This window comes from Myotis nattereri, assembly GCF_964212035.1.
Source record: "Myotis nattereri genome assembly, chromosome: X".
Taxonomy (NCBI): Eukaryota; Metazoa; Chordata; class Mammalia; order Chiroptera; family Vespertilionidae; genus Myotis; species Myotis nattereri.
The window spans coordinates 11,916,113-11,933,246 of record NC_138078.1 but is presented as its reverse complement, the minus strand read 5'-3'; the positions used below and the strand labels follow the sequence as shown (position 1 = coordinate 11,933,246).

Genomic DNA, 17,134 nt, shown 5'->3' with positions numbered 1-17,134 from the left:
CCAGATGTCCTTCCTGACGACCTTCTGTGCGAAGCCAGGGCTGTGAGGGAAGCCTGGGTCCCGGGTGCTTGCCGGCGGCTGGAGGGAAGCCAGTGCTGGCAGCCAGGGGAAGGAAGACCTACTCTTGCACGAATTTTGTGCATCGGGCCTCTAGTAACTAAATAATTAGGAAATCCTTTACAGCATTTTAAAGCGCTTATGATCCTTGTGAAATCTTGTAGCAAGTTATATTGTGCCTTAAACTTTGATTCTATTTATATGGAAAAACTATTTGTGTGTTTATTACCTGTAGCTATTTTTACATGAAATACTCTTTAGTATAGTTCTCTTTAAAATTCTAATATTAGGTGATATTCTGGAAGTACTTGTAAAGTTCAAATCCCAAACATAACTTAAACTTTATATGAGGATTGATAACTTCAAAATAAACCATATCCTGAATCATGCTTTATTATAGAAATAACTTTGAAATGATCATCTATATTTCATTAATTAGCATATGTTTATACATAATGATGTGTTTTGTACTCTAATACTCTCTCATTTAGGTGTACCGGACCCCCGGTTTATCATTGACAAGTAAATAAATAGAAAGTATACTTACATATATTTTCCATAAAATACATCACTCAAACCTTGCTATAAAGCTTTCTAGACAAAATCTTCACAGTCTACATTGAGCATTGAAGGATGTTTATTCTTTTTATGAGACAGTCTTAGAAATTTGGATTAATGTATGGACAAAATTTTAGCAAATACATGGACAGTGATATGCATAGAGTTGACATGTAGTGGTGTTTTACTTTGCTTTCTCAATACAGTTTGTCCTGGTAGAGGGAAAAATCTCAGAATAGAGCAGTTCTATATTGGATTCTGCCCAGATAGGTTCTCTTAGCAGACGTTTTCAGTATAATAATCGTTTTAAAATTTACTAAACTATATATTGCTGAGAATATCAAGCTGATGTTCAAAAAGCCCTTTATACAGAGCTGATGTTTAAGTACATTTACCTATTTGTTTTTTGCTTGCCCTTAGCCTTTAGAGTATGTTTATAAATATTAGTATGCCTAATTGTGTGTTTATATTTATGTCTTTAAAAAGAACATTAGCTATACTGCAAAAGCATTTTTCTACTTCTATTAATGCCAGTAGATTCCAACAAATAATTTGAATAACAATACATATTGTGTCATAAAATATATTTTAAGGATTGCATACCATGATTATCCTAGAAATTACTTTTGTTCCTTAAATATATATAATAATTTTTAACTTGTAGCTTAGATTTTTAAATTCCAACATTATGTATTGAGACCACTGAACTAAATTCTTTTCTCCTAAATTATCTGTAGGTCACCCTTGTATCTCCCCCTAACCAGGAGCCATAACATTGGTAGGTTACCATTTAGGGCTGCACCATCCAATATGGTAGCCAGTAGCCACATGTGGTTATTTAAACCTAAGTTAATTAAAATTAAAATTTTTGTTTCCCAGTCACACTAACCACATTTCAGATGCTCAGTAGTTGCATGTGGCTAGTGGCTACCATTTAGGATAGCACAGATAAAGAAAATGTTCATCACTGCAGGCAATTCTATGGGACAGTGCTAATTTAAAATAACATTAGCCCAGTAATTCATCGATTTATTATATTCTTAAGTGAATTTGCTATTTTCTGGACTCTGAGGGAATATAATATTAGAGTTATGATGGCAATAAGGCATCAGGGCAGATCTGGTACAGTGCCTCCCTGGGTTATCCTGAAAGTACTAGGTGCCTGAGATGTAGAATTCCAGAAAAAAGTGTGAAAGATTATAATGTGGACAATTCTTCCCTTAATTGCCTTTCAAAGTAATTACCTTCTTGGTAATTTATTATTCTTTTCAGATTCACCTGGCATTCCACCTAGTGCTAATGCACATCAGCTTTTTCGGGGGTTTAGTTTTGTTGCTATTACCTCAGATGACGAAAGCCAAGCTATGCAGACAGTTGGTGTGCATTCAATTGTTCAGGTGAGTGAATGTCTAAGTAGTTTTAAGTTTGAAATGTAAGATATAGTTAATTGTATGAATAATTAGCTTAGATTTTATCTGCTGACTTAAGTGAGCAGCTTAAAATACATTTTATATCATTGATGTTTGTCTTAGAAGTTTTTTTCATATGCCTTTGAAAAGGTTGCACGCACCAGAATCCTGAATACTTGTCTGACTTAAAAGTGGAATTCTAAGAGAGTTGAGATAAATATCACCATCTTGTCTCTCCCCTATCCTGTGCCTCAAATTGTTTATCAGGCCTAGTTTGTTTCAACCTCTTCCTCTGTCAGGTCAGCTATGATGAACTGAGGCCTCCTGGTTCCCTGATTGCTTTAGAAGAGGGGTTAGCAGACTTTTTCTGTAAAGGGCCAGATGATAAATACTTGAGGCTTTGTAGGCTATATGATCTTTGTTGCAACTACTCAGCTCTGCCATTGCAGCACAAAAGCAGCCATTGATAATACAAAAATGAATGTGCATCTCTGTGTTCCGATAAAACTTTATTTAGAAAAACTAATAGTGAACCAGATTTGGCCCACAGGCCATAGTTTGCCAACCTCTGTCATAAAAACATTTAAGAAATAAAAGTGAACTTAAATCTTAAGTCTGCTAAGTTTTGTGTCCTTGTTGTTTTGGAGCCCCCATTGTCATTATGCAGAAATGGTTATGGGTACTGTCTTAAGGTGCCTCCTATCTCATTATCCCATATGATTATCAGAGCTGGAGAAAAATGTAAAAACCACAGAAGCAGGTTTCTAGATATGTAGGTGTGTTTGTAACAGGAGACTGAACTATTAAATTAAATGTTATTAGAGGACACAAGTACAAAACATTAGATTTATTTCTTCTCATTCTAGTATCATGGAAAGATAAATTTAATTCATCTTCCTAGTCATAGAGGGAATTGTTTTGAGGGTATAATTAGTGCTTGAATTTGCTTGATAATTAAGTTGCTTTTGCTCTTAAGTTTATTTTATGAGTCAGTCATGCTGCTTTCTCCACTTTCTAGAAAACCAATTTAAACAGTGGTTTTTGAACAAAGTTCAGCTTAAAATAGTCTGTCTCTTTTACTGTGACAACCATGTGGTGTATGACAAGTTTTAAACTTCTGTACCTAACATAGAAATTGCAAAATATTCTATAGAATTCAACTTTTAACTTATATGAAGCTCATAGGCATTGGAGTGGGAGGATCTATCACTATAGCTCAGGGCAGTAGAACTTCCCTCAGTGTGTTTATGGAACCAGTAATTTACTGTTCATCATCCTCCATGTTATTAGTCCTTAACCTATGAATGGCTTCTCTAGCAGAAGTTGTATTGAAGCTATGACTTGAGGGTGGAGAAAGGAAGGCATAGCTACAGATAGTCCAAAATGATAATAGATATCACCTTCAAATAATGTTATTTAATCCTCACCATTACCCTCTGAGAAAACACAGGTTCAAGATTACACAACCTACAAGTGGTACATCTGAGACAAAAATTCAGATGTTCAATCCAGGTGTCAAACTTCTCCCTATTTGCAAAGGTACTTGGGGCTCAGTCACAGGCGAGGCTGTCAGTCCATCAAGTAGTTCTGCATTTTCTGTTGTACATATTTAATTTTTTGAATTTAACTTAAGGTTTTTTAAAGGGCATATTTCATGCTGTACATTTTATTGTAGACACTTCTAAAATACACAGTTGTGGAAGAATAAAGGTTATAAAGATTGGTTTTTATTTTTACTAATATTCATTTGTAGTTAACATCAGTAATTCATATTGAGTAATATATTCCCTTATTATGAAATATACCAAAGTCAGTACAGAACTCTTTGTCAATTTATAATTGTATTTGTAGCAGTTGCACAGGAACAGTATTCAGTTTACTGATGGATATGAAGTGAAAGAAGATATTGGAGTTGGCTCCTACTCTGTTTGTAAGAGATGTATACATAAAGCCACAAACATGGAGTTTGCCGTAAAGGTAAGTGTTTTTAGATTTAAAATGCAACTTTAACAGTTTTTATTCATGCATGTCAGTACCAGTTAAACATTACGCTCTTCTTTGGTAAATGTGCCTTTTTTTAATAAAAAGGTAAAGTTAATTTAAATATCTGGCTAGTGATTATCAGGGAACCATCCATTACAGTGGATTCCCCTGTGAGCTAAAAAGGTAAGGTAGCGTACATCCAGTTTGCTTAGGGCAGTACCAGTTTACACTGACCTGATTTTTTGTAGCATCCCTTCTGCTTTCAGAAGCTTCCATTTTATAGTCAAGGTGTCAGGGAATTCCTCAAGATTGTATACCAAATGTTGTATATTTACATTTTTCTAGCAATAGTGTTCATACCGTTCTTCACATTTAAAAGTATCTGTGAACCAATAAAAGAATAAGAACCACTAACATTAAGTTTATTATCATTAGCTGTTTTAATTTTATCAGGTGTTCTAAGGCATCAAGATTTTTCTAAGCCAAAACCAAGACACATGGCTCTATGATAAAGTTTGAGTTGTAAACCTTTAGTTGAAAGTGAACAAATATCAAGTCTCTGCCTTTTCACTTATTGGAATGGTAGCCTCTGCACTCCCATTGCAAGCAATTCAAGTAATGTCTAAAGCTTTCAACTTACCTGCAAGCTTAGAAATAGTCTATAAGTATGGGCAGCTCCTGTTCAGTTAGTGGGAAAGTGGCATTAATTGGGATTACTTCCATCCACCCATCTATTTATCTAAATATATAGTATGATTTCATATCTACATTAATAAAAGACAAAGATGCTAATTGACTGTACCTTTGCTACACCCACCAGCCAATCAGAAGAGTATGCAAATTAACCCTATAAAGATGGCCATTAAATTTGCATACTGCAGGTGGGGCAGGCAGTGCCAGAAGCCACCCGTGGGATCCGGGACGCAGGTCGGGGACCGGCGAGGCAGGGCGGGCAGTGCCAGAAGCCACCCGTGGGATGTGGACTGCAGATCAGGGACCGGGGAGGCGGGGCGGGCAGCGCCAGACGCCACCCGGGGAGGCCGAGCTGGCAATCACCCTGGCCAGAAGACTGAGGCCTGTTCAAGGGAGGAACCTGGGATTGCACAGGGCTGGGGGTGCCCTGCCCAGGCCTAAGGCCCTGGCCAGAGGCCTAATGCCTGGGCAGGGGCGGAGTGGACCATCAGAGTGGGCTAGGGGTCCCCTGCCCAGGCCTCAGGCCCCAGCCAGAGGCCTGAGGCCTGGGTAGGGGCGGAGCCGGCGATTGTCCAGGGCTGGGGGTCCCCTTCCCAGGCCTAACCAGAAGCCTGAGGCCTGGGCAGGGGTGGAGCCTGTGATTGCACTGGGCTGGGGGTGGCCTGGGCAGGGGATCAGAGCAGACTGGGGTTCCCCTACCCAGACCTAATGCCCCTCTGGCCTGAGCAAGGGCAGAGCCTGCTATCTGAGTGGGCTGGGGGTCCCCTGCCCAGGCCTAATGCCCCAGCCAGAGGCCTGAGGCCTAGGCAGGGCGGAGCAGGCCATTGGAGTGGGCTGGGGGTCCCCTGCCTAGGCCTAATGCCCAGCCAGAGGCCTGAGGCCTGGGCAGGGGTGGAGCCAGCGATCGCATGGGGCTGGGGATCCTCTGCCCAGGCCTAACACCCGGCCTAAGGTCTTAGGCCTGGGCAGGGGCCGAGGCGGGGATCGGTGTGAACTACAGAGGAAACACCTTTTCTGACCGCTCATTGGCTAAGCTCCCTGTATGCCACTGGTAATATTCTTAGTAACTTGGGTAATAAGAATCCAAGAAGGTGATGTAGGGTTTTTCCACCTCACTCCTGGAGAAAAAATTGAAGGCCTGCTGCTGGAGGGGCTAAGAAATATATCCTGTCCTAGCCGGTTTGGCTCAGTAGCTAATGCCTCGGCCTGCCTACCACAGGGTCTGGGTTCAATTCTGACCAAGGGCATGTACCTAGGTTGCAGGCTCTTCCCTGGATGGGGCCCAGGTCAGCGCTCATGCAGGAGGCAACCAATCAAAGTGTTCCTCTCACTTTGATGTTTCTCTCTGTCGTTCTCTTTCTCTTCCACATTCTCTAAAAATCACTGGAAGCATATCCTCACGTGAGGATAAAAAAATAATAATAAAGAAATGTCATATCCTATGAAAGACACATCTTGAAAATGCCTAAAGAAGGTTGTCATTTTTCATGGTAAAGGGATTGGAGTCCGTGTTGATGAAAACACCTTGGTGGCTGCAGTGGCTGGCAGTGGCTGATCAGCCTGGTCACCTCCCACAAAGGGAGGCCAGACTGTGGCTTAGACCTGCTCCCCAAGGGGAGCTAGGAGCAGGCCTAAGCCATCCCAGGACATCCCCTGAGGGCTCCCAGTATGTGAGAGGGGGCATGCTGGGCTGAGGGACACCCCCCCAGTGCACAAATTTCGTGCACCAGGCCCCTAGTGTAAAAATAAAAATGAATGTGTTTTATACATGCTCTAGAGGCCCAGTGCATTAAATTTGTGCAAGGGGCTCAGCCTCCACCGCTGTGGGGGCCTCCTCGGCCTCGGTCCCCGGCCGCCAGGGCCTCTATTGCCTCTGCCTCGCCCCCTGCCCAGCCACCATGGCTTCATCCAGAAGGTCATAAGGAAGGACGTCCAGTCTAATTAGCATATTATGCTTTCATTATTATAGACTAGGGTCCCGGTGCACGAAATTCGTGCACTGCGGAGAGCGGGGGAGTGTCCCTCAGCCCAGCCTGCCCCCTCTCACATACTGGGAGCCCTCAGGGAATGTCCTATTGACAGCTTAGGCGCGCTCCCTGCTCCCCTTGGGGAGCGGGCCTAAGCTGCAGTCTGCCCTCCTTTTGTGGGAGGTGACCGGGCTGATCAGGGGAAGGAACCAGCCCCATAACCCCGCTGCTGCAGGTACTGCCAGTCACTGCAGCCAGCAAGGTTTTTTCATCAACACGGACTCCAGTCCCATCACCATGAAAAAATGACAACTTTCTTTAGGCATTTTCAAGATGTGTCTTTCATATAATAATAATTTCTTTATTATTTTTTTATCCTCACGTGAGGATATGTTTCCATTGATTTTTAGAGAATGTGAAAGAGAAAGGGAAAGACAGAGAGAAACATCAAAATGAGAGGAACACTTTGATTGGTTGCCACCTGCATGAGCCCTGACCTGGGCCCAGGCCAGGGAGGAGCCTGCAACCTAGGTACATGCCCTTGGTCATAATTGAACCCAGACCCTGCCATAGGCAGGCCAAGGCATTATCCACTGAGCCAAAGTGGCTAGGGCAGGATATGACATATCTTAGCCCTCCAGCAGCGGACCTTCGTTTTTTTCACCAGGAGTGTGATGAAAAACCCTAGATTACCGTTTTGGATTCTTATTACCCAAGTTACTAAGAATATTACCAGTGGCATACAGGGAGCTTAACCAATGAGCCGTCAGAAAAGGTGCTTCCTCTGTAGTTCACACAAATGTGCGACTTGGCACCCCACCCACCCCCACCCCAGGCTTGACGCCTCTGGCCCAGGCTTCATGCCTGGGCAGGGGAACCCCATCTCCCCCCACCCTCGCCCAGGCCTAATGCCTTGGCCAGAGGCTTCGACCCCCATCACACTCGGATCGCCTGATCGGTCCCTTGCCCAGGGGACCCCCATCTCCCTCTGACCGCTTGCTCCACCCCCCGCCCAAGCCTGACGCCTCTGACCCAGGCTTCAGGCTTGGGTCGGGGACCCTTATATCCCCCCCAATCACCGGCTCCGCCCCCCACCCAGGCCTGATGCCTCTGGCCCAGGCATCAGGCCTGGGCAGGGGACCCCCAGCCCCCTCCGATTGCTGGCTCCACCCCCCACCCAAGCCTGATGTCTCGGCCAGAGGAGTTGACCCTCATCACCCTCCAATCGCCGTATAGGCCCCTTGCCCAGGCCTGACGCCTCTGGCAGAGGTGTCAGGCCTGGGCAGGGGACCCCCAGCTCCCACCATCCCCGGCTCCATCCCTGCTACCCAGGATCTCTGGCACCGCCCCTGCCAAGACCTAAGACCTCTGGTGGACGTATTAGTCCTGGGCAGGAGACCCCCAGCTCCCCGCGATCTCCTGCTCTGCCCCTGCCTAGACCTAATGCCTCTGACCAAGGGTTAGGCCTGGGCAGGGGACCCCAAGCTCCCCAGTTGCAGGCTCCGCCCCTGCCCAGGCCTAATTTCTCTGGCCAAGGCATTAGGCCAGGGCAGGGGACCCCCAGCTGCTCACAATTGCTGACTCCGCACCTGCACAGGATTAAGGCCTCTGGCCGAGGCCTTAGGCCTGGGCAGGGGTCCCCCAGCTCCCCGCGGTTGCAGGCTCTGCCCCTGCCTAGACCTAATGCCTCTGGCCAAGGCGTAAGGCCTGGGAAGGGGACCCCCAGCTGCCCAGGATCACTGACTCCGCCCCTGCTCCCCACGATGGCTGGTTCCGCCCCTGCCCAGGCCTAACGCCTCTGACCGAGGCATTAGGCCTGGGCCTGGGACCCCCAGCTCCTGGCGATTGCAGGTTCTGCTCCTGCCCAGGCCTAATGTCTCTGGCCAAGGCATTAGGCCTGGGCAGGGGACCCCCAGCTGCTTATGATTGCTCACTCCGCCCCTGCTCCCCGCAATGGCTGGTTCCGCCCCTGCCCAGGCCTAATGCCTCTGGCCGAGCCATTAGGCCTGGGCAGGGGACCCCCAGCCGCTCACGATTGCTGACTCCGCCCCTGCTCCCTGCGTTGGCTGGTTCCGCCCTGCCCAGGCATAATGCCTCTGGCCAAGGCATTAGGCCTGGGCAGGGGACCCCCAGCTCCCTAGGATCACTGACTCCGCCCCTGCCTAGACCTAACGCCTCTGGCCAAGGCATTAGGCCTGGGCAGGGGACCCCCAGCTCCCTAGGATCACTGACTCCGCCCCTGCCTAGACCTAACGCCTCTGGCCAAGGCATTAGGCCAGGGCAGGGGACCCCCAGCTCCCCGGTTGCAGACTCCGCCCCTGCCCAGGCCTAATGCCTCTGGCCAAGGCATTAGGCCTGGGCAGGGGACCCCCAGCTGCTCACAATTGCTGACTCTGCCCCTGCCCAGGACTAATGCCTATGGCCAAGGCCTTAGGCCTGGGCAGGGGTCCCCCAGCTCCCCGCGGTTGCAGGCTTCACCCCTGCCTAGACCTAATGCCTCTGACCGAGGCCTTAGGCCTCGGCAGGGGACCTCCAGCTCCCTACGATCGCTGACTCCGCTCCTGCCTAAACCTAACGCCTCTGGCCAAGGCATTAGGCCTGGGCAGGGGACCCCCAGCTCCCCGAGGTTGCAGGCTCCGCCCCTGTCCAGGCCTTATGCCTCTGGCCAAGGCATTAGGCCTGGGCAGGGGACCCCCAGCTGCCCAGGATCGCTGACTCAGCCCCTGCTCCCCGCGATGGCTGGTTCCGCCCCTGCCCCTATGATCGCTGACTCCGCCCCTGCCCAGGCCTAATGCCTCTGGCCAAGGCATTAGGCCTGGGCAGGGGACCCCTAGCTCCCCGACTGCTGGCTCCGCCCCTGCTCACCTCCCATTGCCGGCTCCACCCCTGCTTCCCGCTATCACTGGCCAGGCGGCAACGGCCCCGGGTTCTCTGATCACGGCTGGGGGGCAGGGCGAAGGCGGCCCCCAGGGCCGCCTTTGCTCTGCCCCAGGCTCTTAGCTCCCCCCTGGGTTTCCGATCACCGTCAGTGGCAGGGGGCTTCTTCCATCCTTTCCCTTTCACCTCCCAGCATGTGCCTACATATGCAAATTAACCTCCATCTTTGTTGGCGGTTAACTGCCATCTTAGTTGGCAGTTAATTTGCATATCGCCCTGATTAGCCAATGGGAAGGGTAGCGGATGTACGCCTAATTACCATGTTTCTCTTTTATTAGATAGGATTATTATAGACTAGAGTCCCGGTGCACAAATTCATGCATGGGTGGAGTCCCTCTGGGTGGCCTGCAGGGATCGGGCTAAAACCCACAGTCCAGCAGTGCTTGCAGCTCCTGTCTGCTGCTCCTGCTCATCCTGGCCCCATTGTGCCTGCGTGGGCTCGCGCCCAATCAGTCCCGATTGGGAGAGGCTCGCATTGCCACAGCAGCACTCACCAGCCATGAGCCCTGTGTCTGGCACCCTCCCAAGGGACGTGATCTGTGGGATTGGGCTGAAACCGGCTCTCCGACATCCCCTGAGGGGTCCCAGATTGTAAGAGGGGACAGGACAGGCTGAGGGACTCCTTCCCCCTGGTGGTCAGTGCACTTCATAGCAGTAGGTCGACCAGTTGACTGCCTGCCCCCTGGTGGTCAGTGCACATCATAGAGAGTGGTTTAGCACCCTTAGCATATCATGAGCATATTACACTTTGATTGGTTGTTCGGTTGTTCTGCTGTTCGGTCTGTTTACATATTACCCTTTTATTATATAGGATAGCAAATATCTGAGAAGGCATATACACAAAAAAAATTATTATTACTATTCTAAACTTGTATCTAATTGCTTTAAAAAGACGCCATTGTCCATAAGGCTTTCTGTCAGCTATAAAGATAAACCAGAAATACATTTTAATTTGCTCATATACTAATTGCTTATAATGAAATTTGGGGCACATAGAAATTTTCAAATTACTTACATGAAAGGAGAGACAGTGAATAATGTACTTTGTGGATAGTTTAAGGATGTACCTTGCCTCCATAAACACATCAGAAAAAAGCAAAAATGTCCTGAGGCCCCCTTTGAATTACAGAAACCAGGAGCTGTATACCAAAACCTTGAAAATATCTTGAAGCTATTTGTGGATTATTGTGACTTAGAGTCATCAAACCAATCCCAGCACAACTTGATTCTACTGAAATTACTACAAATCTAAGATCCACAAGCATAAGTATAGATTTAATGTGAGCTGGGCTCAGATTAGCAGATCAGAATGTTGCCAAAAATAACACTTCCAGTGTGTTCTGGTTCTCAGAAGACTAACCCCAGATCATATCCCTTGAATTGGCATGTCTATTCCATATACCGTTCCTCTTAATCATCCATTTGCCTAATTCCACACTATTATTTACAATTGATTATAGTGGACACCTATATGTCTGTCTTCCCTGTTTTCCAACTACAGAACTGTTTTACAACTAAATCCATTTCAAATAGCAGATTTAGCTCATGTTGAGAGTTGCAAGCTAGGTTGCTAGAGCATTTGGGTATTTATTGCATACGTTAATTACTATGCTGTTTTAAAATTGAAAATAAGTTGGGTGTGAAGAGAGCAGAGCGCCTGAAGAGTGGCTCCTCTGTGTATAACACATCCAAAAGAAACTTGGGCTTACTCTTTACAGGTGGCAGGGTACTATGGCCTTCCTGTAACATTACTCCCCATACATGAAAAAAAAGAAAGAAAATAGGGTCACAAAATTTATTTCCGACTGCCTTTTGGATGATATGAAAGCAAACCTTATTTAAATGCTATATTACTTTACATTAAAACGTTAAGAGAAGTATTTTTAAGAAGCAGCCGACATAAAAGGGCTGGAAAGCTACATTAGTATTTTAAAGGGCTTTATTATAATAATTAAACTTAATTCTAGCCAAGTAAAACTCTAGGTGTGGTTTTCTGCTTAGCTTTCTGCCTAGCTTCAAAAATAATCTTGCTCTACTGAACTGTTAATTAATTTTTTATAAGTACCTTACAACTAATGGGATATTACATTGAAGCATTTTATTAAAGGAAGTAAAGTTAATTCAATACACAGATGCTAGTAGTGCTAGTAGGAGATATATATATCTCCATGTGTCCCCAGAAATGTATACACACTTTGAATAATTATAAAAGCAGTGTTTGTACTTCAACTTCATTTTTAAACTTCCAGTAGCATTTTAGGATGAATTTCCTTTGTTCAAAACTTAGTCTGGCTGAAAAGAAAGAAACATCAATTGAGCTAACAGCTGTTAAAGTGTGTATACATGTTTGGGGGGCACCGTGTATATATTGCTCTTAAGTATCTGTGTTGACAGGACTTAGAAGTTGACTGAGTTCCCTAAAGTTTAAGATATTTAAGGATGAAAGAAAGATGTTAACTGTGTTTTTGGTACCTTTTCTTGAAGATTTTGCGTTTTAATAAGTCCTAAACTTACTGCACACTTAAACTGGAGAGACCCGGTAGAAATGTGATTCTTGGCATGGAATTTACTTTACAGCCTTGTCATCTACATCAAGACTGGGTTTTGAATTTTGATTAGACAGTCTGGCCAGGTACTTGAGTAAAACTGGTTAATAAATGGCTTATATATACAGTGTTTACATAAGATGCTACCCATTGTCTGTAGCTATAAATACTTAAGGTTTATAACTGTAGAGTTCATGAGATTTTGTAATTATTATTTGCCTTTTAGATTATTGATAAAAGCAAGAGAGACCCAACAGAGGAAATTGAAATTCTTCTTCGTTATGGACAACATCCAAACATTATTACTCTAAAGGATGTAAGTAGATTCTTTAATGTAGAAATTTGAATCAGTTGTCTAACTTGCATCTGGATTGTTTACAGATATCATGTGGTAGACAAATAACTGAATATAGTAAGCAAAAAAATAGATTGGAGGACAGCATATATAGCATAATTTTAGTTAAGAAAAATACGTTTATATAGTTAATGTTTCTACTTTTGCTGTAAAAAGAAAAGTTTTATTGACATTATTGCTTTTAATATCTGCATTTACTGGAACATTTGAGTATTCATTAATGTTCAAGATTGACTAGAATCACATACTCCATGGATTCCCCAAACTGTCTTTCACAGTACTGCCAGAAAGAGCTGCACTCATATCTAACCATGTTACTTTCCTGCCTACAGTTCATACCCCTCATCACCTCTGGTCCCTGCCTTCCTCCATCCATAGTAGTTTGCACACTTCTCACACACCCTATGCACCAGCCATGCTGCAGCATATCCAAATTTTTGAACATGCCTCATTTTCTTGTGCTGCCCTGTCTTTGAATTTATGGTTCCCTCAGTTGAAAACACCATTTTCCTTCTTTACCTGGCTAACAACTGCACATCTAAGACTTTGCTAAAGCATTACTTCCCCCAGGAAGCCTGCCCTGCCCATTACCATCCCCAGGACAAATGAAGCATCCCTTCCCCTGCTACCAATAACTTTTTTTTTATTGATTTCAGAGCGGAAGGGAGAGGGAGAGGGAGAGAAATATAGAAACATCAATGGTGAAAGAGAATTATTTTTCAGCTGCCTCCTGCATGCCCCCCACTAGTACTGGGGATCAAGCCTGCAACCTGGGCATGTGCCCCTGACCAGAATCAAACCCGGGACCCCTCAGTCTACAGGCCAACGCTCTATCCACTGAGCCAAACAGGCTAGGGCCCTGCTACCTATGACTTTTATCATAACAGAGCTCTTGGCAAAGGGTGTGAATTCTCCAGGCAGCATTAAGTCCTCTCTTGCTGATGGTAGTCATAATAGGCTCAAAGGCCATATCTGATTGTTGTAGACCAGATGTCACGTGGCCAGCTGAGCCTGAGGACTTCTGAGGAACCTTTCACCTTTCACCTGTGAGATTTTGTTAATTCCAAACTTTACCCTCCCTTCTCCTTCCAAACCAAAACTCTAGTTTCCTCAGAATAATTTTTTACTGCTCATTTGTAGAAGGGGAATGTTAACTTAGTTCCATTAAAATGTGAAGCTGTTTTCCCTGGCTGGTGTTTTTCAGTGGTTAGAGTGGCAGCCTGCGCACCAAAGGGCCACAGGTTTGATTCCTGATCAAGGGCACATCCCTGCGTTGCAGGTTTGCTCCCTGTCCTCTAGTCAGGGCACATGCTGGAGATAATCAGTCATTGTATCTCTCTCATATCAATGTTTCTCTCTCTCTCTCTCTCTCTCTCTCTCTCTCTCTCTCTCTCATTCTGTCCTATCCTCCCTCCCTTCCATTCTCTTTGAAAATAAATGGAAAAAATATCTTCTGGTAAAGATTAACAAAACAAAATTGCCTGGCGGGTGTGGCTCAGTGATTGAGTGTTGACCCATGAACCAGGAGGTCAAGGTTCAATTTCCAGTCAGGGCACATGCCTGGTTTGCGGGCTCAATCTCCATTGGGGGGCATGTAGGAGGCATGAACCAATGATTCTCATCTTTGATGTTTCTATCTCTCCTCTCCCTCCCTCTCTCTGAAATCAATAAAAAAATGTATAAATGGACTAGAGGCCCGGTGCACAAAATTCATGCAGGGAGGTGGGGGATCCCCAGTCCCAGGGATCGGGCCTAAACTGGCAGTCTGACATCCCTCTCACAATCCAGGACCACTGGCTCCTAACTGCTCACCTGCCTGCCTGCCTGCCTGATCGCCCCTAACTGCCACCCCCCCTGCCGGCCTGGTCACCCGATACTGCCCCCCCCCCCGCCACCCTGGTCACAACCAACTGCCCCCCTCTGCCGGCCTGGTCACCCCCAAATGCCCCCCTGCCAACCTGGTCACCCCATGCAGCCTGCTGTTCAGTCATTTGGTCGTCCCTCACTAACCCCCCTGCCGGCCTGGTCGCCCCATGCAGCCTGACAGCCTGCTGTTCAGTTGTTACTGTGATGGCATCCCGGACAATTTGTATATTCCTCTATTATTAATATAGACTAGTGGCCCGGTGCATGAAATTCATGCACGGGGGGTGTCCCTCAGCCATTCCTGCTCCCTCTCCAATCTGGGACCCCTTGGGGGATGTCCCACTGCTGGTTTAGGGCCAATCTTAACCACTCACCTGCCTGCCTGCCTGATCACCCCTAACCACATTGTCTGCCAGCCTGCTCGCCCCTAATTGCCCCCCCACTGGCCTTCTCGCCCCCAACTACTCCCCTTGCTGGCCTGATTGCCCCCAACTGCCCCCTCCTGCCGGCCTGATTGCCCCAACTGCAACCCCCCTGCTGGCCTGATCGCCCCCAACTGCACCCCTGCCGGCACACTTGCCCCAAACTGCCCCTCTCACTGGCCTGGTCATGCCCAACTGCCCCCCACTGCCAGCCTGCTCACCCCCAACTGCCCCCCCCCGCCAGCCTGCTTGTCTCCAACTGGCCACCCCTGCTGGCCTGCTCGCCCCCTACTGCCCCCCCTGCCGGCCTGCTTTGCCCCAACTGACACCCCCCTGCTGGCCTGCTTACCTCCATCTGCCCTCCCCCACTGGCCTGATCACCCCTAAACTTCTCTGCCTCAGCCCTGCCACTATGGCTTTGTCTGGGCGGCGGCCACAGAGCCCGGCTTGGCTTCCTGAGTTGCTGGGGTGACCCAGGAAGCCAAGCCAAGCCTCCCGCCCACTCTCTAGCTGGCTTGGCTTCCTGCCCACTCTAGCTGGCTCTGTGGGTCCAGCCAGTGCCTCCATCTATGTTGTGTCAATTTGCATATTCCCTCCTTATTGGCTGTGGGAGCCGCCATCTTTATCATGAATTGATGGTTAATTTTCGTATTACTCTTTTATTAGATAGGATAGATAGATAGATAGATAGATAGATAGATACATAAACATGTGAAGCTATTTAACCTAAGTGACTTTTTAATTACTGTAACCTCCAAGAATCCAACCAAGTAAATTAAAAAGGAAGTATAAAAGATGCTTTCTCTCATCTTTACTTTGGAAACTCCCTAAGCTGTCATCATTTTATTTTAAATCCTCACCCCCAAGGATATGTTTTTTTATTGATTTGTTTTTTAGAGAGAGAGAAAGGGGGTGCAGGAAGAAACATCAATTTTTTTTAATTAAATCTTTATTGTTCATATTATTACAGTTGTTCCTCTTTCTTCCTTCCATAGATCCCCTCCACCCGGTTCCCCTCCCACCCTCCGCCCTCATCACCACTGTCCTCATTCATAGGTGCACGATTTTTGTCCAGTCTCTTCCCGCATCCCCCACACCCCTTTTCCCCCCAAGAATAGTCAGTTCACTCCCTTTCTATGCCCCTGATTCTATTATATTCACCAGTTTATTCTGATCATCAGATTATTTATTCACTTGATTTTTAGATTCACTTGTTGATCGATGTGTATTTGTTGTTCATAATTTGTATCTTTACCTTTTTCTTCTTCTTCCTCCTCTTAAAGGATACCTTTCAGCATTTCATATATTACTGGTTTGGTGGTGATGAACTCCTTTAGCTTTTCCTTATCTGTGAAGCTCTTTATCTGACCTTCAGTTCTGAATGATAGCTTTGCTGGATAAAGTAATCTTGGTTGTAGGTTCTTGGTATTCATCACTTTGAATATTTATTGCCACTCCCTTCTGGCCTGCAAAGTTTCTGTTGAGAAATCAGCTGATAGTCGTATGGGTACTCCCTTGTAGGCAATTGACTGTCTTTCTCTTGCTGCTTTTAAGATTCTCTCTTTGTCTTTTGCTCTTGGCATTTTAATTATGATGTGTCTTGGTGTGGTCCTCTTTGGATTCCTTTTGTTTGGGGTTCTCTGCGCTTCCTGGACCTGTAAGTCTATTTCTCTCACCAGGTGGGGGAAGTTTTCTGTCATTATTTCTTCAAATAGGTTTTCACTATCTTGCTCTCTCTCATCTTCTGGCACCCCTATAATTCGGATGTTGGTACGCTTGAAGCTGTCCCAGAGACTCCTTACACTATCTTCGTATTTTTGGATTCTTTTTTCATTTTGCTTTTCTGGTTGGGTGTTTTTTGCTTCTTCATATTTCAAATCTTTGACTTGATTCTTGCGCTCCTCTGGTCTACTGTTGGGAGTCTGTATAATATTCTTTATTTCAGTCAGTGTATGCTTAATTTCTAATTGATCCTTTATCACAACATTGAGGGTCTCACTAGATTTCTTTAGGGTCTCATTAAGTTTATTGGCAGTTTCTAGAAACTGCTTGAAAAACCTTAAAAGTGTGGTTTTGAACTCTATATCCAGTAGTTTGCTTTCCTCCATTTCTGTCATTTGTGTCCTGTTTCTTTGTCATGGCATTTTTTATGCTTCTCTGTGTCGATAGAGTGGCTTTCTGTGCTAAGTGTCCTATAGGTCCCAGTGGCTCAGCCTCCCCAATTACCTGAGGTGGACACTCTTGGTGCACCCCCTTGTGGGCTGTGTACACAGTCTTGTTGTAGTTAAGCCTTGATTGTTGTAGGTAACACTGAGAGGAATTGATCTCCCGTCCACTTGGC

At 46.0% G+C, this 17,134-nt stretch overlaps 1 protein-coding gene across 3 annotated transcripts in view; it reads left to right on the top strand.

The window, feature by feature from the left end:
- Positions 1 to 17,134, top strand: part of RPS6KA3 (ribosomal protein S6 kinase A3) — a 119,674-nt gene that overhangs the window by 83,669 nt on the left and 18,871 nt on the right. For all 3 annotated transcript variants that reach the window (XM_081115174.1, XM_081115176.1, XM_081115175.1), the window contains exons 14-16: positions 1,888 to 2,012; positions 3,876 to 4,001; positions 12,377 to 12,466. In XM_081115174.1, the coding sequence (XP_080971300.1) occupies positions 1,888 to 2,012; positions 3,876 to 4,001; positions 12,377 to 12,466 (341 nt within the window). The remainder of the gene's footprint in view (positions 1 to 1,887; positions 2,013 to 3,875; positions 4,002 to 12,376; positions 12,467 to 17,134) is intronic.